At 36.9% G+C, this 22,501-nt stretch overlaps 1 protein-coding gene across 1 annotated transcript; it reads right to left on the reverse strand.

Moving 5' to 3' along the window:
• Positions 1-5,511: 5,511 nt before the first annotated feature.
• LOC124175664 lies at positions 5,512-22,205 on the reverse strand. The gene is made up of 3 exons (XM_046556068.1): positions 21,777-22,205; positions 11,460-11,547; positions 5,512-6,497 (listed from the first exon to the last, which is right to left on the reverse strand). Exons 1-3 carry the CDS (start codon positions 21,870-21,872, stop codon positions 5,911-5,913), a joined length of 771 nt encoding a protein of 256 aa, XP_046412024.1. The 5' UTR covers positions 21,873-22,205; the 3' UTR covers positions 5,512-5,910.
• Positions 22,206-22,501: the final 296 nt, after the last annotated feature.

Genomic DNA, 22,501 nt, shown 5'->3' on the forward strand with positions numbered 1-22,501 from the left:
AATTATAATTTTTTCTAAAACGTTCCGACATGCGTGTATATAGCGGTATTTATTGTATACAAGCCAGTCCTTGAAGCGATATATTTTTCACCTCTGTTTGGTATTCAGCGAAACTCTGTTGTTTACCGCGTGGATCAATGGGCATTATTTTTAAATTATTTTCAAGTCACTTGTGCAGTGAGAAAAAGCTCGCTACGTTTTTTTTTTCCGCGATACACGGACGGGAACGAGTCAATCCCAGGGAAAATACCGCGACTCTCATTTTACCCTGAAGAATTAATAACGACGCTGGATTATTCGGAAGGACTCGGGAAAAAAAAAACGCGAAAACTAATCACTCCTGGAACTCGACGCGAGAAAGATGAATAACAGTCAATTTCCACAGGTCTTGTGACTGAAGAAAGCTTTAGTAATAATTTATGCAAAGAAAAATAGATCAATTATGGTACGGAATTTGAGTGAAGAAGAAAGATTTCATTCAATTTTTCGGTTCAATTTTTCTCGGGATTTAAGGCTTTCTAATTTTCTCTTTCCCATTTTTTTTTTTTTTTTTCTTATTTTCTATTTGATCGACGAATTGCAGGATCTTATCCAATTAAAATTGGCTAGGGAAAACTTTTCCACTTAGCGGAAGCCAGATGAAAGGTGAATCGCCGTTTTGTTTGTTTTTTTTTGTCAGACCAAAATTACTTTCACCACGGCTGATGGTCAAATATTTAAACGCCATCAGAATTTTACACTTTTCATCATCTACTGCGTTGGAAACAAAAATCTAGTAACGATGCTGCTTTTCAGGTCTGTTATGTTATAACTTACAACGTCTCAGGTTTTTCAAATTGATTTCACATTTATTTTATTACATTTTCCAGAGTAAACGATAAAGGGTGTATTATTATTTTTTTTTTTAATTCTTTTTACGTCGTCACAATCACGACCTTCGACGACAGAAATAATATACGCATACGTATATATTTTATCTCTTCTACATTTACATCTCTATACATATACGTGTATACATACGTATATATATATATATGCATAGAATCGATCAGGTTTCTCACAGCAAGCAATTTTATTGAAAATCGCTAAATGGCATATAAGTATATGTTGTATATTGTTTTCTCGTTCCATGATTTACTATAATATAATTAGCAACGCTTCCACATTAATAAAATTTTGAAATTCTTATCTAGTTATACGAATTCTCGATAATTCATTTAAACAGTCAGAACAGGGAGAACGAGAGACGACTAGAGAAATCGGGAATCGGGAGAATATGAAGGGAGGACGAGGGGAAAAAAGAAATAAAGTTACAACACAGTAATTCTGCTAGAAGTTATTCAACTTGCTACCGAATATATTAGGGACTAAATTCTAAAATACTGTGACGGTTTTTCAAGACAAGCATCATATATATATGTTAATATATATATATATATGTATTAAATACAATACTTTTATACATGGTTTGAGAGAAACTTTGTTTGTTTGGTTTTTTGTTTTTTCTTGAATATCTTTAAGTACAGTTTTATGAATTGTTTATTTCAACAACGCAGCCGCGAGACATTGATTCAGGTTGATTGGATGTGATTTGATAGAATTCCTTCGTTATTTATTTTTCCTTTTTTTTTTTTTTGTCAATTTACAAATAAACCGATAATAAGTCAACATCGAGTCTGCAGAAGGAGACGTCACAATTTGTATGATGAAAAATATTACATCAGCACTGATTTACGATTTCTTTCAAATTATAATACACAAATACTTGGAATTGTATGTACGACAAAATTTTTATTTAAAAATCGAACAATCACTTGTTTTTTTTTAAATATTGAACGAAGTCTCTCTTTTCTACACAAAGTGATGAAAAGTTTGTTTGATTAGATAACGAAAAGTAAAATAATCAACAGTGACATTCGTGTATTGTGTTAAAAAACAAAAAAAAAAAAAAATAACTAAGTAAAATTGTTTTACTCCGGCTTCAATCCACACAAATTTTTGATATCTTATCCTCCTACATCTCTGCGTTCATCGATAGCTTCTGTAAATTGAATCGACTTAAGTAGGGTAAAAGTAGGCCGTTGGTCGGATAAATTTGTTGTAATTAATGCAGCGGGGTAGACTTTGGATCTTGGAATGAGGGGGGGATTTGTTTTTAAAGGGGTTTAGACGGGGCGCCGAGGCGTTAATGTTGCTGCTTTTTTTGGAGATAGGCGTCGATCAGCCGCCGCTTAACGAAGTCACCCCATCCAACGCGATCGATTTCGTCGAAGTTTCGCTTTACGAAACTGTCGAATCCGCTCCGGTCGATCTCGTCGAAATTCTTCTTGACGAAGCTGTTGAATGCGCTCCGATCTATTTCGTCAAAGTTCCGTTTCTGCGTTCCGAAAGTGATGCCGCTGAAACGATATCGAAAGTTCAATCAAAGCTCGGTCCAACAACAAATTGGGGTATTATTCCTCGCTTTTATCGAGACACGAAAGTTGGGGAAAGAGCACAATTTTTTTAGCAACGATATGGGAGCAGGAATGAAACGATATTCGTACTACGTGATGGAAAATAGTCATTGGAAATTGGAGCAAAACTAATGCGAAGAGGGAAAAATATAGACGTAAAATAGAGTGGTTGAATTACAAGTTTTGATAACGAAACTATGGTAGCTTTGGAAAGTTTGGAGACTGTCGCGGCTGACTCGAGAGTAAGTCGGAGAACAAGTATATGTATTGTTGGGCTGAAAAACGGAACGAACAAAGCGTATGATTGTAAGCATTGTCCCCGGGCACGGGGTGAAACCCGGTTTTGTTAATCCTGACGAGGGATTTGATATTTCGTGAATAAACCCGAAGCGAGTTTCTCGCTCAAAGGAGTCAGCTTCCATGGACCAATTTATACGAAGTTTTCATCCACAAAAGAAACCGCGATGGTGTTCCGAGATTATAGTAAATGTTAACCCAGCTCGGATATTCGAAATGCCAACCGGCAGACGGATCACGCGTGAACGAACACGTTCATCATTTGATTAAACTCGAATCGCGCACACACGCAGACCTCTCTTATCTGTAAGGAGAGATCCTAATTTGAAGCTACGACAAACCCGGGAGCAAGTCCTAAGGTTCCAACCCTCGCATTTGCAACGTAGCTTGAATATGTATTACTTGCTCTAAAATAACAATTTAAAAGTTCATCCAGCGGTATTATACGCACGGATCATTTTTTCAGATATGGAGTTTATTATAGAAGTGGAAACGGAAAGGGTTTTTTTTTTTGTTTACTCCGTCAGAGTTACATGGTCATTTTGATTAACGTTATATCTTTGCACTTGCGAAACATATCGACCGGATTCGTACATCATTTTTTAAGAAAAACCAAAAGTAGCCTCAAGTTCAACATTTCACTTGTCTATGATGGAGACCCGATTGACTTCACTTACCATTTTTGCCCGAATGTCAAAGGTTGCTGTGTGAATCAATCCAGATACCATTATTAATCTGAGATATGAGTTTTCAACCTCTGTCAAATGAAAATATGTCCGTAACGCAGTACAAGACGACCAGTTTTTGTTTGTTCTATATCTTAGCAAACTCGACGCAAATCTGGTTGTATAGTAACATTTTTGTAAAAATGAAACACTAGATTACTACGAGCACCTCGTGAGACGATCTTTATATTCAATACATACGACTTGCAACAACCTTCTGATAAATCGGTTCTAATTGGAGGCTGAAAATAGTAACTCCAAACTTTCGCATCGGCGATAATCGTCACCGCAAACATACTCGGTTTTGGAATAAACAGCGAAAGCGAGATTCGCGTCGATGGTTCGAACGGTCTGGGTACGAAGTGGAGGACGTTAGAGATCAGTCTATGACCAGCCCAACGTTCCCAGACTTATTGTACAAGGTTTCGCTTTCGGGATGATGACTTCCACCCATATGCCGCGAAGCGATATTCAGTACGAACGAGTACGAACATCGGGTAGCTGCTCAGCTTGTTTTCCCGTCATATTGCTGGTGCTGGCAGTCCGATGGGAGCAATGACGACGACGTAGACGCGAGAACAGCCCGGAGAAGCAATTGAGCACTCCTTTTATTCCGCTCAATTGTTTCTATGTTTTTCTTCAGAGACTCTTTGTTTCGGATTTCCTAGCGTCTAGACGAGGTGACTGTAGTAGTTACCTGAGAACGAGTTTCTTGGCATTGCACCTCGGTGGGCTATCAATTGTACTCCGTGTTACCGGCTGGTGTAGAAAATGGTATCAGAAAAAAAGAGAAGAAACGATTCGTTGACTTGTTATCGCGATTCTTTATGGATATTTCGTTGTGTAAGAGATTTCACGAGATTTCAATGAATTCTGGTTATTGGTCAATTTGACAGTTTCTTCGGAGTCTAGGTACGATGCTCGTGTAGAAAGATTTCATCGACGTTCGTCGAACATTGGATTCCAAAGCTGGTTAACCCCTCGAGTTAGTTTATGTGTTTGTTTAGACAGAAAAGCCGGCCAACAGAGGTTCGTTTTTGCGGCTATTAGCCACTGCCGGATGTTAACAACCGGATGAAGATGTGCTTTTATTTTACCCTGCGGTGAGCACGGTGCTTTGTTATTATATCTTTCGGAGGCCGGAGAGTTGTGTAATCCAAAGTGCTAATCGGGACGACCTGTTGCTTCATCTGCTTTCCGTAGCGGGAAGAATATCTCTCGGTAGTATCATCAACCTTCGAATTCAAGAGTCGAAGGAAAAGTCGAAGACTTTTATTTGAAAACGCGTAGTTGGAGTAATAAAAAAATATAAAAAAATACAAGAATCGAAAAGTGAGCAGCTACTTTAGAATTGACGTCGAGGTGACGTCCCAGCTCTGTGTAAACTAAACTGCGAGTAATTGATTCGAGCAAAAGTACTCAGAGGGCAATTAATAACGGATGATGTGGCACTGAATAACGCAAATTTAATATCACCTTCCGGCAAAGGATCCGTAGCTAAACGTTCGTCGTATCCTCGTAAGAAAGGATTTTCTACGGTAAAAGTCCTTCTCTCTCTCTTGAATGGAAAACGGGTAACTTTTAATGAGATTTCTTCACCAGTCCGCTGCTGCTGGTGCTTGACAAAGTTCTTCTTTGGAACAAAATGAAAACTTGTCTACAGATACATACATGTATAAGCGAGATGCATTGGTGCATTTACGAAGAACGCGCGAGTCGTTTCCAAGGATCATCGTTGCAGGTATCGAAAAGGACTTTTACGGCGTTAAATCATGTACATGCAGATATAAGGGAGTCCCGAATCGAGGATCGCGAATAACATTCTCTTTGTATTCATGGGAGCCTTTTTCTTCCAATTCACGGAATCCCTCGTCACGTCTTCGACTCACCTTAGGGAATCGAACCTCTTGTTCTCACCGAATGTCGCACCGGATAGAGAGTCCAGGCCTCGTCGAGTTTGGCGAAGAAGATGTCCGCCGCCGATTCCGTCCAGGTTACGAGGTCCCGTTCCTGATCCTGCGGCAAAAGGTCAAGTTAAACGGGAAAGTTTCAGTCCGGGACGTAATTATCCAAGGTATAAACGTGTCTCGTGGTCGTCTTGAAACATCCCGTCAATCCTGGTTCCTCGTTCCAACGTCGATACAAACCATACCCCGTACGAATGTATGCAGTTTTATGAACCCCATTGAGCAACTGGAAGAGTATCAGTGAGAAAGAATTGTTTCGGGAGTCTGGAAGAATGGATTGGTTTCTCTGGGTGTTTTCGTCTTTCAATCTTTACCAATTTTCATTGCTATCTTGTTGTATTTTATGATTCTTTATACGCTTAAATTTAACATATATACGTTCTTACCGATACCTGCTACACAGTCGTCTATACGTTTAACCGATTTCAAAACTAATAAGCATTATAGTTAATACGTCCAACTGATCTATTTTCGAACTAGATTGCCACCCCCGATGCTGTCCAAGTTTCTCAAAAGATTAGCTCCTCCGATGCTGTCCAAGTTCCTCAAAAGATTGGCTCCTCCAATGCTGTCCAAGTTTCTCAAAAGATTGGCTCCTCCAATGCTGTCCAAGTTCCTCAAAAGATTAGCTCCTCCAATACTGTCCAAGTTCCTCAAAAGATTAGCTCCTCCAATGCTGTCCAAGTTTCTCAAAAGATTGGCTCCTCCAATGCTGTCCAAGTTCCTCAAAAGATTAGCTCCTCCAATGCTGTCCAAGTTTCTCAAAAGATTGGCTCCTCCAATGCTGTCCAAGTTCCTCAAAAGATTAGCTCCTCCAATGCTGTCCAAGTTTCTCAAAAGATTGGCTCCTCCAATGCTGTCCAAGTTCCTCAAAAGATTAGCTCCCCCAATGCTGTCCAAGTTTCTTAGAAGATTAGCGCCTCCGATGCTGTCCAAGTTTCTCAAAAGATTCGCACCTCCGATACTGTCCAAATTGCGAAGTTGCTGATAAAGACTTTTTGATTTCTGTTGGTTGCCATTTTCTTGAGGATTTTCATGTTTTTCGTTCCATTCTGTAAGAATGAAAATGCGTCGTTTTACACGCTTTAGTAGGACGCCGTATTCGAAGCACCGATGAACAATCGTACTGCAATATTGTACATAAATTCTCGGTTTATCGGTGTTTCGAAACTGTTGGTAGTTGTATCGATAAAAAAGTTTTACCATGCAAGTGCGATCACGAAAGCAGCGTTAGCCGTAGCTACATATTATATGCAGTATAAAATTTGAAATTGCAAAAGCTAGGATTGGCGATGCGAAAAGTCTAAATTAAAATCGCGGACGTTTCAAGCGTTGAGATTATTTCTGATATTGGTTTGGATTTGTGACGGAAAAAAAAAAAAAAAAAATCTCTGAGCGAATTTGACGAAAAATTGGCAAATTTTTCCTGCTTACCTGCAGATGCGGATGAATGATAAAAATGTTGTGTATATCTTCGTTCGTTTAAGCGTAGGTATAATAGGTATATGGAACGTGTTACGACGCCACAACCGCTCGAACTATGTAATACAGAATCAGTATTTACAAAGGTTGATGTATACACAAAAAAGCGGTTAACAGTACACACAGGCAACGTACGCGTTTTATGTACAGACCTCCGACGATCATGACGGGTTTATCGGAATCCTACAGCCCATTATATTTGAAGAACTGCAAATCTGTATCGTACGTGGAAATAAATTCAACCCGGGGATAACGAATAATCCCGTTACGTTACGTTACGTATTATGTCCTGACGTAAATTTTACGTCCATAAACCGTAAAGTGTTACGGTATTAACAAGAATGATAACGATAACACCGAGTATAGGTAGTATAAGAAAAATTCTGCGATGATTCGGCGATGCGGTTAACAAGAGAAGTAAAAAAATGTATAAGTAAAAAATAAGAAAGAAAGGAGAAAACGGATAAATTTTATACGGCCAATAATCGCGCTTCAACGACCTTACAGATTTTAACTAGTTTCACCGGATTTTTAACCTCTCTTGACTTTACAATCTTGTTGTAAAAATTGTATAATCTTGTTTCTGCACACTCGTCTCGGATTTTCTCATACTCGTAATAATTAATATCTTATTTACGCCTTGTGTGTTTTATACGTTGTAGACATATTTCGAGATTGGATATATGAATATAAAATAAATGTAAGACTATTAAAGTTTACGCAGAGACGTGTAATAATTTAAGCTCGACATGATTGTACGGTTCCATATCTAGATCGAAAAATTCTTTCACCGTGAAACTTTTCACGAACGATGAATTTAACATAAATCCCGATGCCTATCCGCAGGGTTCAATTATCTCTATAAATTTGTAAAAGGCTTTTGCGGTAACTTTACGCTTGCATTTAATGTTGAAGTTAGCACGGACCGACCTTGCCTCATTATTCCAAAGGCGCTAATGCGTCGTTGATAATTTATCCGCTTCCTCACTTTTCCATTCCATCAATGTTTCATCCGAGTTTATCAATTCTCTCTCATCGAGGCAGAGATTCCATTCTTCGTATATATTTCAGAATACGGTCGTCATTGCATATCTCAAATTGCTTTTAATGCTACACTTACTTTCTGCAAGTTTAATTCTAGCGCCAACTTTATTCGGAGTAGATTGAATTTCGCTACGTAATGATAAAAAGCTTCCGTTCTGACGATTCGTTGTTTTAATTATCGTTCATATTTCACGATCAATTTTTCTAATTTTCTAATCTGTTTTACTCCTCCTTCGTTTTATGCTTTACCGCTAGTTGCGTGCAGGAGGGACGAAAGAGAAACGTGTCGACCGGTTTCAAGGTACCTGCAAAAGCCAAGGTTCGAGCCAACGGGACTTGAACAAATATAGAAGTCAACTTTGATAAGGTATTTTGAAAGGGGCGGGTGGTTAATTTGCATTTCAAATGTATTATTGTAGACGTCTGATATGAGAGGGGTAGGTAATCATCTCTGCGGATAGTCGGGGCTTCTAAACGAGTATGACTTTAACACTTTGTGTGTGTGGACACAGCAAGAAAACTTAATTATCCTCATCAATAACCCTCGTTAATTAATATGTATGTACATAGTACTGCAGACGACGCGCGATAAGGGAAGTAAATAAAAATATTATAAATAAGTTTTTACGCGATAGGCTTGTCGATAGATTATTGTTACGTCATAGTTCTTGCGAGACCGAAACGACGTATTCAATTTGGTTCGTCGTGAACGGTAATTCGTATGTTTTACAATATAATTTTATATAATAAAGTCAATGATTTCTGGAGATGAAATATTCATTTTGCATTTTTTTTTTTTTTTCGAAATTCAGGTCACGTGTGCTTGAGAATTTTAACCTTTTTAGTCACACAGTATTGTACCGAGTCAACTTTTATAACGAGATAGTAGATTTCAAAAGTTGATCAAATACGGTCAAAAAACTCAATGCCGGGGTTTTTAGGGTCGCTGATGATAGACTCGCTGTGCCGAATATTCAAAATCTAATTTCGGATTCGTAATCAGCAACCCCAAAAATCTCTGGACAGAGTTTTTTTCTACGGATTTGATCGAATTTGAAATTTTCGTTTCGAATTTGAAAAAGAATACTTACCACTATGACTCGAAGGGTTAAGATAGATCGTAATAAAATTTTCGATACTTTTGGTACAAATGATTGATAGCTTTTGAAAAATATCCAATAATAACCAGAAAATAATTGATACATACATGAAATAACAGTTTATCCATTCTTTGCACGCAACGATTTCCTTGAAACGCTGCTGACATGTTTTTATCTCACACGCTGTTCGACCACTCGGCGACTTTTATCACTGCCGTGTTCAATCGACGAGTAGTTTCGTCGCTAACAGGTCAGCCGCTAGTGAAAGCCGCAAGTAGCGAACATCCAATCGTGATTTCGCCGGCAGTTGCGTTAACGAATGTCACTTGGTGTACGGAATTAATTAATTGCGATAATTGAACACCTCCAGAGGAGAAGCTCCGCTTAACAATATCACGGATATTCGGTCAGGCAGCTGCGTAAATATATAATCCAGTTTGCGAAAGAAAATTAATAATATGTGTAAAGAAATTTTTGCTCCGATTCAAATTGTTCGAGATTTTCGATTTACGAGCCAAAAAAAAAAAACAAAGAAAAAATAAAAAACAATAATCAAACGAAACGGAACGTATCCTTCGAAACCTTCGATACTTTTTTTTTTCGTCGATAGATATTTTCGACGTTTCGCATCTAAGGTTTTGAAATGTTTTTTACTTTCTTTTTTCTTCTTCTTCTTCTTGTTTTTTTCTTTTGACGGCGAATCGCAGTTGTCCTGGGAAAAAATGACGCGGACGAGTAGAAACAAGTTGACTAGTGAAATTTACCTGCTGACATTCAATTCACTTCAGGTTTATAAATATTCGGTTCACAATCCGGATTTCGAAACGAACGAATCCCGTTGGGATTTTATCTCTGAACGTTAATTTTAATTATTCACCTGTTATCTCGAGTATTTTTTTTTTTATCGACAAAACCTAGATTATTTATTTTATTTATTTAATCATTGCACTTCACTTCCTGCAAATGCATTGAAATATCGTTATATATACATATGCATACACACACAAACACACACACACACACGCATATGTATATACAAATTTTGTTAGTATGCGTGTGTGGAAGTTTGTTACATATTTATACGTGGTGAGGGAAACGAGCTTACTTTGGGGAAAAAAGTGTGTAGGTGCTACGAGAAAGAAAACGAGAGGGAGAAAGAGAGAGAGAGAATTGACGTGAGAACGGATGGGGAAAAACTCGCAGTTGTACTTTTTCTTTTAGTAGTCAGGTAAATATTAATATTAATATTGCGGCGGTCTCGAACGGCAAACTTGAGACGAAATCTGCCGGCTGTATAATACAGTATACCTGTAATCAGTTGACTATAATAATTTAACGAACGAATCGCTTTTTAATAATAAATGTCTTAATAAATTTATCGTTAATATTATTCGTAAAATATACGCCTGTATAAATTGCGAATCGAAAAAATGTCCAACACATGTATGTTTGACGTTCAGAACGTTTATCACAATGGAAAATAATCAACGTACGTTTATTCGATCACATTTACGATCGAGTTATTAACTTCGGTAATTGGCACATCGTTTTATACGTATTTAGGTTTCAATCTCGGACCAGCTATTCCGTCACTCTTGTCGATAAATTAAGCCACTCTGGTTTCGCGGTGAAACAGATTTAGTTTTTTTTTTTGTACCTTTTTCTGTACCTTTTTTTCAGTTAAAAGTCCTCCAATATTCGTCAGCAATTTAACAATCTATCGTATACAACGATTTTGTGTCAAAACTTTTCTTCGTTACCGTTTGTTAGGAAAAACTTTCTCACTCGTATGTAATAATCATATTTTCAACAATAATTTATTGCAATATTTGTGTTAGAACTTTAATACGGATTTAATTTTTTATCCTCAAATTCTCTGCCGTTCGTTTTAATTAATTCAACGTTACCGTGTCGAATGGAAATTCGCTTATATTCGACAAACTGCCGCACGCGTAGGTTCGATTCTAATAATTTTATTTGTATTTAATCATCGATGATAATAATTATATCACCCTCAAACACAATTACGGCAATTTCACACTGCACACGTCGTTTTCAAATCAATCATCGAAGAAAATTGCTGATGTTTAATATCAGACAGTAAAAATTTTCGAACAAATCTTGATCAGCTGTGTGCAGTGAAATAATTATACATTTATATATATATATATTTATATATGTATATAAAACACAAATAAATAAGTAAACATGAGGGAAAAAAACTAAACTTTCTTTTATATATATGCATACAAAAATGAAGAAAAATATGTTTCATCGCATATTTACACAGCATTGATTGTGAAACTGTTTATGTGTGATGACAGGCTTTTTTTTGTACATATGTACAGTTTTATTAAACGTTTGTCACATTTCATCCAAGACACTTACCGAGGGCCTCGTAATGCCTTGCAAGAGCTTCCGCCAGTTCCGGTTGAGCGTAAATGCGAGGGTCGGCTTCTATGACATCGTTCTGGAGCTGAAAACGACGATTTAGCCAATTTGATAAAGATTTCAAAATCGAACGATCTCTATTATTACAAAAATTGAAAAAAAATGAAATGAAAATCAAGCCGCGGTAAAGAGGACGAAGTATCAAAAAACACTGTCTCAAAATTTCAAGCTGATCGGTTGAGCCGTGTTTTCAGAAATAATTGACATTATTGTCAATAACAATGCTTCGTGATTGACTTTGAAATAATTCAAGTTACGATTAATCTGTAAAATTTCGAATAAAAGAAACTCAAATCGAATTTAATAATCGTTCTGTCGGGGTATAAATTTGATAAATTAACCCTTCGATTATCAGTGTATCCCCTTTAAATCGCTTCTGGTTTTTGCTAATGTTTAAAGGTATAAGTAATAAAGGAAAAGCGAAGGATCGCAGGCTGTATAGAATTACGAGCCGCTGTTCAAACTTCCTGATACGTGCAGAGGGTTGGTCGCTTTATTTGCTCGCTGATTTTGGCGAACCTCTGACTTTATCTGTGGGAAAAATCGCCTCGGGGTTGCATCGTTCTAAAAATGTATCGCGTTATGAGTTCCAGACGTTACCTCTGCGGCTTATGTCTTAACCGAGTTTTCATCCTTGAAGCGTCTACGAAACGAAGATGTTATATTTATTAATTTACGTCGTTCCCTCGGGATGTTTGTGATTGGGGCGCGTTCGGCGATTGTGTTTTTATACATATCAGGTTAGTTCTTATTTTTGTTGCGTCGGAATTTAATTTTGCGATCGTCGTCAGCCTCTCGAGAGGAGTCAACGTGTATGGAAAAAAAGATTTTGTCTAATCCCCGAATTTTTTCGATAATCTTAACACGGAAAAATGCATGCATTTGAAATGCTTTTGAAGTAAATTGGCGATTACTTTAAAACTGGACATTGTAAAAAAAAATTCATCCGGCTGTTGAGTAGGAAATTTAATGCTCTGTAAAAAATATAATATTTATCACGTTATCAGCGAAAGAATTGAGAAAATTCTCCGCTGGATGGAAATAATGGTTAATTGCGTTCAGAAATCATTGCAATCAATAAATATTAATGAATAAATTCAAGGCTGAAATTATAACGGGCGTTTAATTTGTTCTTCCTACAATTATTAAATACGTGACATTGAAACACTCTAATAAACAGTCGATTAATTTTTTATCACTTCATTGTAAATTTTATAAATTCACCTCAATTGGCAAAGTTTTTCATATTCTGGCGGGATTCACCCAAATATTATCGCCGTTTAAATTACTGCAAGGAAAACAGAAGTTTAATTTTTCACCAGCGGAGGTAAAATTATAATTATAATAATAAGACGAACGAATACACTTTCCCATTATTATTCTCGCATCGATCGATCGTTTGTTATTCGTTTTTAATTCAACTCCTAAACGCGAAATGAAAGTTGACACGAAGTAAGAAGCAATAAAAAAAAAAAACAATTATTTATCCGTACCAAAGAGAATTGCGTTTTTTGACTTGTTTAATTATTTGCTGACGCGAATAATAAATTCTTTGAAGTCGTGCAACGTATTGCAGTAGTTGGGCTATAAACTTGTCCGATAGTCACCGGATATCCGGTCCGGAAATTAACCCTTTTACAGGATAGACGCTAATGATTAAAGAGTCGTCGATACCCGGTGTACGGAATAAATTTTTGGGTAGTAAATTTTCACGTTAAATTGCAGAAATTATTGTTATTGTTATTAAGTGGCTGAGCCGAATGCTTGTAAAAAAAATTTACCGACAATTACTAATGAGATAAACGAAATTTTATTCTTCTATTAACCTAATGCACAGTTCCAGAGTCTTTGGAGCTTTGGAGTTGGCTTAGCTTTTATCCCTTCGGCATTATTGGGAGAAAGAAGATTAGGAAGTCGAAGGTACGGAGGGAAAAGGTGAAAATAAAGAAGTAAATAAATGTAAACAAATCCCAGACACGAGAGTGTTTTCCCGCTATTCAAATTTGCGGCTTGGAAGAGTTTTTTTTTTTTTTTTTCTTTTCCAAGCCTTTTACTACTCATCCCTTATTTGTCACACGGATTTAACAAGACTTTCTCGCTACACTTTTATTTTCTTCAATCGTTGCTCGTTTTTACCGCTTTCTTTGTTTTACTTTTACCCCAAGCTTTTCAGACACCGCATTATTTTAACGTCTGTAGTCACAAGAATTATCGATCTAAGACGTGTATTATATTTACGAAAAGAAACGTTTTCACGGACAGGTTGTATTGATTGAATAAAATTTAAAAACTAATTCGATAATTTTCGTTTCAATTCAAGTCGTCGATCGGCGTGAATTTTTTTTCACTTTCTGTTTCGTTTTTTTTTTTTTTTTCTCCCCCACGCTTGTGCCGAAACGCAATTTTTATTCTGAAAATCGATCGAGTATTTTTATGTCACGAAATGATCAAACGATACAAACGTGAAAGTTTTTCGTTCCTCAAATATGCTGCGCTCAAAATACGGATGTTGAACGATAAAACTGGTTTAAATTTTGGTAAAAAAAAAAGAAAAAAAAAAAAAAAAAGAACGGAGTGGGGAATAAATATCGTACGACATTTACGAAGGATCGATTTTGCGCGTTAGATAGATTTAAAATCGTACCTGCGAAAATTTTCAAATACAGATCACAGAGAGGGAATTGCTCGGTAGGGTGCGAAAATATTCGCGATCTTCTTCTGCGAGTGACGCGCGAATTTTTTTTTTTGATCCTTCTCGATATAAACTTTTCCTACATTTCCATGCAGGCAATGCCTGTATTTTACACGTGCGTGTTACGTATATACGTAAATATATAGGTGTGTGCGCGTGTGTATATATATATATATATATATGTATTACATATAGAATATGTGCGTCACATACGACGGTTGATTGAACCATTGTGCTGCAGTCGAAGGAGCGTAATATTTCCAGAAGTTTATCTCGATCTTAAATTCGTCGAGACACGCTCGGCGAGTTTCCTTGATTTCGTTAGCGGGATTTTTCGATTGAACGAAAACGGAGCTTTTGAAAAAGAAAAGTTGTCCGTTCGAATGGCAAATTTTTTTTCGAAAAAATTTTCGTCGAACGAAACATTAAGCAGCCGTGGAAGATATGCGCGTCGGATTTATTTTTTTTTATTTTTCTCTTTATCGCTTGTAATATTCGGTTATAAAAAACGACCGTAACTTATAAACATTTTTCAGAGAACTAACGATACCTGTGATTCATCGATCAATTTTCGTGCATAATGAGGGGTGGGGGGGGATATGCACGATCTTAAACCGTATAGGTATGCAAATGTGAAATATTTATTCTAAAAAAAAAAAAAAAAAAAAATTGATTCCGATGGCGAAAATGAAAAAAGAAAAAAAAAAAAAAAACTCGTTTGCAGGTAAATCGTCGTCAGAGAAATTATATTTACCGTATCTGCGTCGTGTTGAATAATTTTATAAAAAAAAAAAAAAGAAAAAAAAAGGCGACATTCTCTTCAGTCTTATGAAGCTATTTACTCGAAATTATGGTAGAAGTTTCTACATGCGATGAGGTGAATTTCTTTTATAATCAAATAAATCGTATTTATTTCGCTGCGAAATGTCGATATATCTATATTTGTTTGTTTATTTTGTTTTGTTTTGTTTTTTTTTTTTTTTTTCTTGTGCTAAATTTGCTCAGTTAAGAAATCATTATCCGAACAACAAAATTGTCGGGTTTTGGTTAATTGGGACGAAAATTTACAGCCTGAAGTTTAATTTTTGAATTCATTTGTTGATATATAACGAAATTGACAATGACAACAATAACAATAACAATAATAATAAGAATAGAAAAAAAAAAAAATAATCGTTGGTCGCTTTCCGTGTTCGAGTTTTGGAAAAAAATTAATAACATATTTAATAAACCGTGGCCATCTGTTCATTTCCGCGATAGATATTTCCTCACTCCCCCCCCCCCCCCCCCCCCGTTTCTCTCTGTCCTTTTATTTTTTCTTACCCCTTTGTTCTCTCCGCTTTCCCGACTATCCGCGAAATTTCGCCGATTTCAAGTATCATTCCGCAGACAAACACGGCGCCGCCGAGATAAACCGACATCTAGGCGCCACACGTTTCCCTTTTTTTTTTTTTTTTCCCCCTTTTTTAATACCACGACTGTTTCTGGACCATTTCCAACCCTCTACGAGCTGTTCGCGGCGGTATTTTTTTTTTTGGCACAGGGGGAAATTCCTTCGATGAATTGTTTGAAAAAAACATTCCTCTTTCCTTTTTTCGCTCGTGTTCTTTATTTTTCTTTCTTTTTTTTTTTTTTGTTCTCTCTTCTTTTTTTTTTCCTTCCCTTCTCTCTTTTTCCGCCGCTGTGACGAGTGAATTTTTCGGACACTGGGAGGTTAAAAAAGACGTCTGCTTTGTCTCGCGTTTCCTCCGGCCAGCCGGAGAATTAATGAACGTTCATCATTGACGCAACTTTTTGTACGCTGAGAAAGGTTTTCATTATTTACGCGATCCATGGACCCTGTATTTTTTATTTCTTTTCTTTTTTCTTTTTTTTCTTCTTTTCGTTTTACCGCAACCTATACCCTGTATGTGTATATTATATGTATATAGATATAACGTAGGCACCTCGTGTATCGAAACCACGCCTACATTTAATTCTCACCGATTATCAACACCGGTAGGTACATTTTACTCGAGTATCATCGCCCCAATTTGAATAATGGATTTCGTGTTGCCGGTCGGATTATTACAGACAGCATCCCGACGCGGGGTCGCTTCTCTTTACATCGGGGCATTCCGTGTGAAATCGAGCAGGTTTTTCATCCGAAAACTTTTAAAACTTGGTCGGAATATTTCGTCGCCGCTCAGTAGCTGGTCAACTTGTTTGAAATTCTCGATTTTTTTTTTTTCTGTTTTCAAATCCTTTACGACTTGACACGCAACCAGTTTTCCGGTACGAATATCCCGACGAATGTACTTTCATAGTCGATAACTTTTTCTAAATTTGATTTAAAAGAAAAAGAAAAGAAAAAAAGAAAAAAGAATTTAATATTTTTGTCAGAAACATTTCAAGATTAACACGGAGTCGTTTAATTTTCAGTTCCTTCGTCACTTGGATACTTCGGCTTTACAAAAGTCTGTGTTTGAAAATTTTCAAACATGTTAGAAATTGTATTGAAATATTTTCGATTCTGTGTAACAAGCGAGTTGTAATCTTGATTGTAAGATTCAATTTCACCCAATGCTAGATCATTTTAACGCGTTATCGATTCTAAATTATTTCAAAACCGTTGAAATTTTTTTTTCTCTTCAAATGTCGGCAAAGATTGGTATAAAAAGAATGGAAAAAAAAAATAAAAAAATAACGATTCCACCCAATGACCGAAAAATTGACACCGCACGAGATAACAAAACACCTAGGATATTTTTAATTTAAAAACTATCGTGTCAAACGACAAGGAGATTGGGATTTCCGGAAAGTTTGAATCGATCGCGCGACAAACTTTCGTAGGAATAGAAAAGTTGGACGTCGACAAGTTGTCACGGAATGCTACCTGGATATGATTTCGTTACGATATCGCGACGCCGCGACGCGTCCTCGTCTCTATCGGGAAAACAGGATTAGAAGTTTAGAATTTAATTCACCGTGCAGGCAACGCCTGCTTATTAATTCACACGCGACATCCGTCAGCCGCACTTTCCAACGTTATACGTCCTGCCTTCTCCTCTCGACGGTTATATCGTGTGTGGATTTTCGTTTCCCCGCATACGTATATTTATGCATATACACACACACACACACACACAGACACGTACGGCTACACTCGAGTTTTCCCCCCAAACGATTAAACTCAATGCCATTCATCTCTATAACTATCGTTAACTGTTCGAAACTTTGTTCGTGCTGAAAATTTCACCGCGTCATTAACGACCGTTATCGACGTTGCGCATTTTTTTCAAAAGTTTTATTACTTCATCCACCGATGGGATTTTTTTCAATTTTTAATTTTTTTTTTTTTTTTTTTCTATTTTTCCACTTACGCATTACCCGATATTACAAACGGGCTATTTTACGGACCTGGCATCGAAATTTATATGAAAATTACTCACTTGAAACTTTAAACGCGTTTTCTACACTCTCTCGACGAAAGAGTTTTCAAACCGTGCCTCTCAAATTTGGACACAAAGTTCTTCACGCCATTCCGCTTCGTGTTATGGGAGAAGCTTTTCTATTTTTTTTTTTCTTTTTGAAATCTTTGTATCCTTTATTTATTTTTTTTTTTTTTTTTCAAACAGTCGTCGTGTCAATTGTCAGTCATGTGTTGAAAGAAATGAAAAAAAAAAAAAAAAATCACACCTCCGCAGCAAGATATCAGCTTTCTTCCCGATCAATAATAATCTTTTTCACAAATTTCTTTTCAGATAGTATTCACGGTCAGAACCATTCACAAAAAAAAAAAAAAATAATAAAAAAAAATGAGACCGATCGGCGTCGTTTGAAGAACGACGAAACAACGTCGAAAATCAGCTTTTTTACGAGCCCCGTTACACGAGGATGATCCGTTAATTCACGAAAGTCGGTTAAAGCGCACTTAAGCCCGTCAAGTCGAGCCCTGGGTGCAACAAGTTGTGCCTTAAGGACTCGGCGAGGGGTTTCCCTGCCCCGAGTTTTGCCCCGCGGGATAGCGACGCCGCGTCCCGCGGGGAGGAACACGGAAAAGTCAGAGTGGATGGTGGGCTTCTAGGGGTGGGGGGGGATTGGTGGATTTCCGAGAGTCTCGCGAAACGAACGACGAGAAAAATAGGATGTCGCTGAATTTCGTCGCGCCAACCATCGCGTAAAATTGACAAATCGAATGATGTGTAATCGTCGCTGAAATTCACCGTCGACCGATACGATCATTGATCTAAATCCCCCCCCCCCCCCGGGTGGCTTAATTGACGGAGAGTTTATGAAAAGGGTTGGAATTATTTTTTTAGGAACCGGTTAGATCCTCTCGAGAGAAGCCAATCCAAAACGAACGCGTCGACGAGATGATAAAGAGAAATTGCTGGATCCTGTTGTTTGGTTAGACCTTTTCTTATTCTTCTTCTTCTTCTTCTTCTTATTCGTCACATTATACAGATGAAGAAACAAGGGCTGGGGGGGGGGGGGGGGGGGGGGAGTAACAAACCGTCATTTTCAAATTACAGTCTGGCGGCAAAAATTAAAGGTTTAACAAAAATCCATCGTGTCCGATTCTTTTGAACTGATGAATACGATTTTTCTTTTCTCATACGAATGGTGCGTTTTATTGAATTACGAACGAAAAATAAATTTGAAATTCCGGAATTCCGTCGCAGGAACTCTGTTGATTTTTTTTTTTTTTTTTTATTTTTTGCGAGGAAAGGAATTGTAAAATATATCAAGCTTTTTTTTTATATTGCCCCCCCTCCCCACACCCTCTTCAAATTCAAGCGGAGAAATCTTGGTGGCGATAAATTTTGTTTTTTTTTTTTTTTTTCATTCTTCTGACTCGACGCTTTTTGACTTGACTATACTTTGCACTTTTCATTGAAGGTGATTCGGGTTTATAAGGCAGGGAATTTTGTACTTGAGAATTCCATCTCCAAATTAAATACCTCGCTGCAGGGATATCAAGTTCCGGAACACAGATCGACGTTGTAACTCAGAATTAGTTTACGCAGATAAATGAGAATACTTGGCATGAAGGGGGGGGGGAAAAATGAAAACGATAGAAGTTCACAAGTCTGGGAGTGTGATTAACGAGAAAAAAAAAGAGCGGAGCCTGTAATTTAGTAAACTTTTAATTGTTTAATCTATTACACGAGTGTTTTTTTTTTTCGTCACTTGGTGTAAATTTATCGAGCAACGTGCGACAAATTGGAAAGAGAAACTCATTGTTAGTCGATTGAGCCTTGCGGGATGAAGTAGTAGAAAAGTATAAAAAAGAGGATTAAAAAATGAAGAAACATACGGAGAATAATAATAATAATAATAATAACAACAACAATAATAATAATAATGCAGTCTTTGAGTAAAGTCAATTTTTCGAAGGATATTTTCATTAATAATCTGCAAAATTTGGATTTTTTTATGAATCCGGTAAAAAGAAAAAAAAAAATTGTTAACCAGTTTTCAAGAAATTACGGAAAATTTGTAAATACTTATGATAATTTTATTTTTAATTATTTTTCCACTGTCGTTGCGCAGCTTGTGTGCACTTTGAAAGATTTGATCAATAGTTTATGAAAACTTATCGCAATTGGCGAGCACAAAGTTTCACAATAATAATTACCAGAATTTACATCAGTTTTCTTGATGTTGACAAACTTTTAACAAAAGTCTGTTAAAACTATGTTATAAACATTAATTACTTGATCGAAGCTCTGCAGAAAATATGAAAAACATTGTAAAAAATCTCTCGTGAAAATTCATGGAAATATTCGAATAGTCGTGATGATGTGGGTAAATTTTTACGAAACGAATAACGCAGTTCGGTTTTGTGCAATTCTTCTTGCGACGTCTTATCGGATTATTTTTGAAACGTAAGCGTAATAAATATTTGCGAACAAAACGAACCTGTCAATTCGTTACACGCAACGTTTAGTGACAATTGCTCGATCCGTACGCTCGTTTCTTGGTATAAAAAAATCAATAACGATCATTATGCGAATAGAATAAACCGTCACGCTTCGCCGAGGGTCGAGTCTCGTTAATTATTAATTTCCCTCGATCGTTGTAGGGGAAATTTTTACTCCGCGGTTTTCAAAGGAGAAAAGTTTTATCACACGGATATTTTATAATTTGTTATATTCAAGATTCTCTTCTGTATCATTCAAGGTTTAACAATTTTCTATAACAATATTAAAGGAACACCTAATCTCGGATTTTATTTTGCAACAAGAGATTATTAACAATTAATCGTCAGGCGCTTATCAGCTGGATTATGAAATATGCTGTGAATTACCTGTCTTAAATTTTTTAATCTCTACCGTTCAAATATCATTACGCAAGTTTCTTCAAAATCTCGTCAAAGTCGAATATCAGCTTTGTAATGTTCTTTTAAAGTTAGGCCGAGTCAAACACCGACAAGTTAATAAAAGGGGCCGGAATTAAAAACCTGTTCAAACAATATCTCGCGTGTGTAATTTAAGCGTGTTTGCAAAAGAATCAAGGTCGAAATAACAACGTTACAATAATTTCGATTATTCGCAGTATAAGATTGTTTAGAATGAATTCGTTTGTCAGCGGCACGCAGAATCGAGCCAAAGCCGTACGAACATATTTTTGTAATATACATATTCGAAGATCGAAAGTACAGTTGAGGGTGAATATTTAACTACCTGTACGATAATGCCTCTGGGTAAAGTTTACAGTAATTTACGAGAGCCGCGGGGTTGTGTGAAAAATAACACGGGTCGAAGAAAAATTGTTATTTTTGCTTTGCGAGTTTTTATTTGAATAAATAAATTTAGATTACATGCATCGAATAATTAATGATCAAAATCTTCATTTCGTCATTGGTCATAAACATCAACCGAAAACTTCAAGACTCGGTTATCAACGTAAAAAAGACAAAAGCAAACTTTACACGCGATAAATCAACATTTCGCTTATAATTCGATGTATAGAATCGAAATTTATTTATTTAAATATAAACTCGGCAGGAAAAATGAAAAAAAAAAAAAAATTCAACGTTTACCCGTGATTGATTATTATTTTTGAATAATAGTGCGAAACTAAAGCTCGTTCGATTGTTATTCACAAGAATCGTCTGAGATAAATATGTAATTATTTCTTAAAATCCGAAACATCGTTCCGCTTCGCACGAAAGCAAACTTTATTCCGATAAAAATATTACGTCTGGAACGCAGTTAAAAAAAAATCGCGTTTACCGGTATAATTAATCAAACATTTCCGTATTGAAAATAAAGACCCATCTCACCCCTCTTCGAAATTGGACGCGCATAAAACGCTGGCTGATTGATCGGTATAATTTTATCGGCATTATATTATTCCCCCTTCCCCTCCTCGAGAGCCATTAATTTCCAATTTTGGATCAATGGCGGTAATTGATAACTGTTTATTGCTAAATTACGTTGAGGCAAACAAAGGGGATGCAGCCTGCGTGTGCGTGAATTTTCGTTTACGGTAAAATTATCGTTGCAGTGGTGTATTTTTTTTTTTTTCGTTTTTTTTTTTTTTTGTTTTTTTACACATCCTGTTCTTATTCTTACCTGAGTTGGCGCCGCGACGACGAACGAAGCGACGGTTGCCGAGACGATTGCGATGCCGATGAAAACTTCGGCGATGTTGAAAAACCGTCGCGACATTTTCTTGTTTTTTTTTTTTTTTTTCTTTTCTTCTCTCTTGCCTTCCTTTTCGGGGACGATTAATCAGAGACGGATGTCTCGCGTTTGTACTCTTCGACGGACGTTAAAAATTCCTTTTTACCCCAGACGTTACGGCGATGGTGACGAATATATGTATATAGAGAGAGAGAGAGAGAGAGAGAGAGAGAGAAGCGGATCGAGCGTGATGTTTCGCGTTGTTTTTTCTTTCTTTTCTTTTTTTTTATGTTTTTTGTTTTGTTTTGTTTGTTTGTTTCTTCTCTCTTCCCTTCCTGTCACTTGCTCGCGAACGTGTCCCCTGCGTTGTGTCGGAGAGACGCGTGTCGTACCCGAATATATATAGAGTGACGGTGAAGAGCGAACCCCATGCGGCGGTGGTGGGTGATGGAAGAGGGTGTCGATTGCGCGCGCATCGCATCCCCCCCTCCACCCCCTTTTTATTATCCGCCATACATGTACGTACGTGTGTGTAAGCGATATCGTTTCGACTAGCTGTAGGACGGACACGCACTTGAAACTACCGTCGATCCTTTTAACTCTCAAGTATCGGTGTAAAAGGAGTAATAAAATATATATATATTGCCGTTTAGGTAACCTGGACACCGATTTCC

Source organism: Neodiprion fabricii, chromosome 2, assembly GCF_021155785.1.
Source record: "Neodiprion fabricii isolate iyNeoFabr1 chromosome 2, iyNeoFabr1.1, whole genome shotgun sequence".
Taxonomy (NCBI): Eukaryota; Metazoa; Arthropoda; class Insecta; order Hymenoptera; family Diprionidae; genus Neodiprion; species Neodiprion fabricii.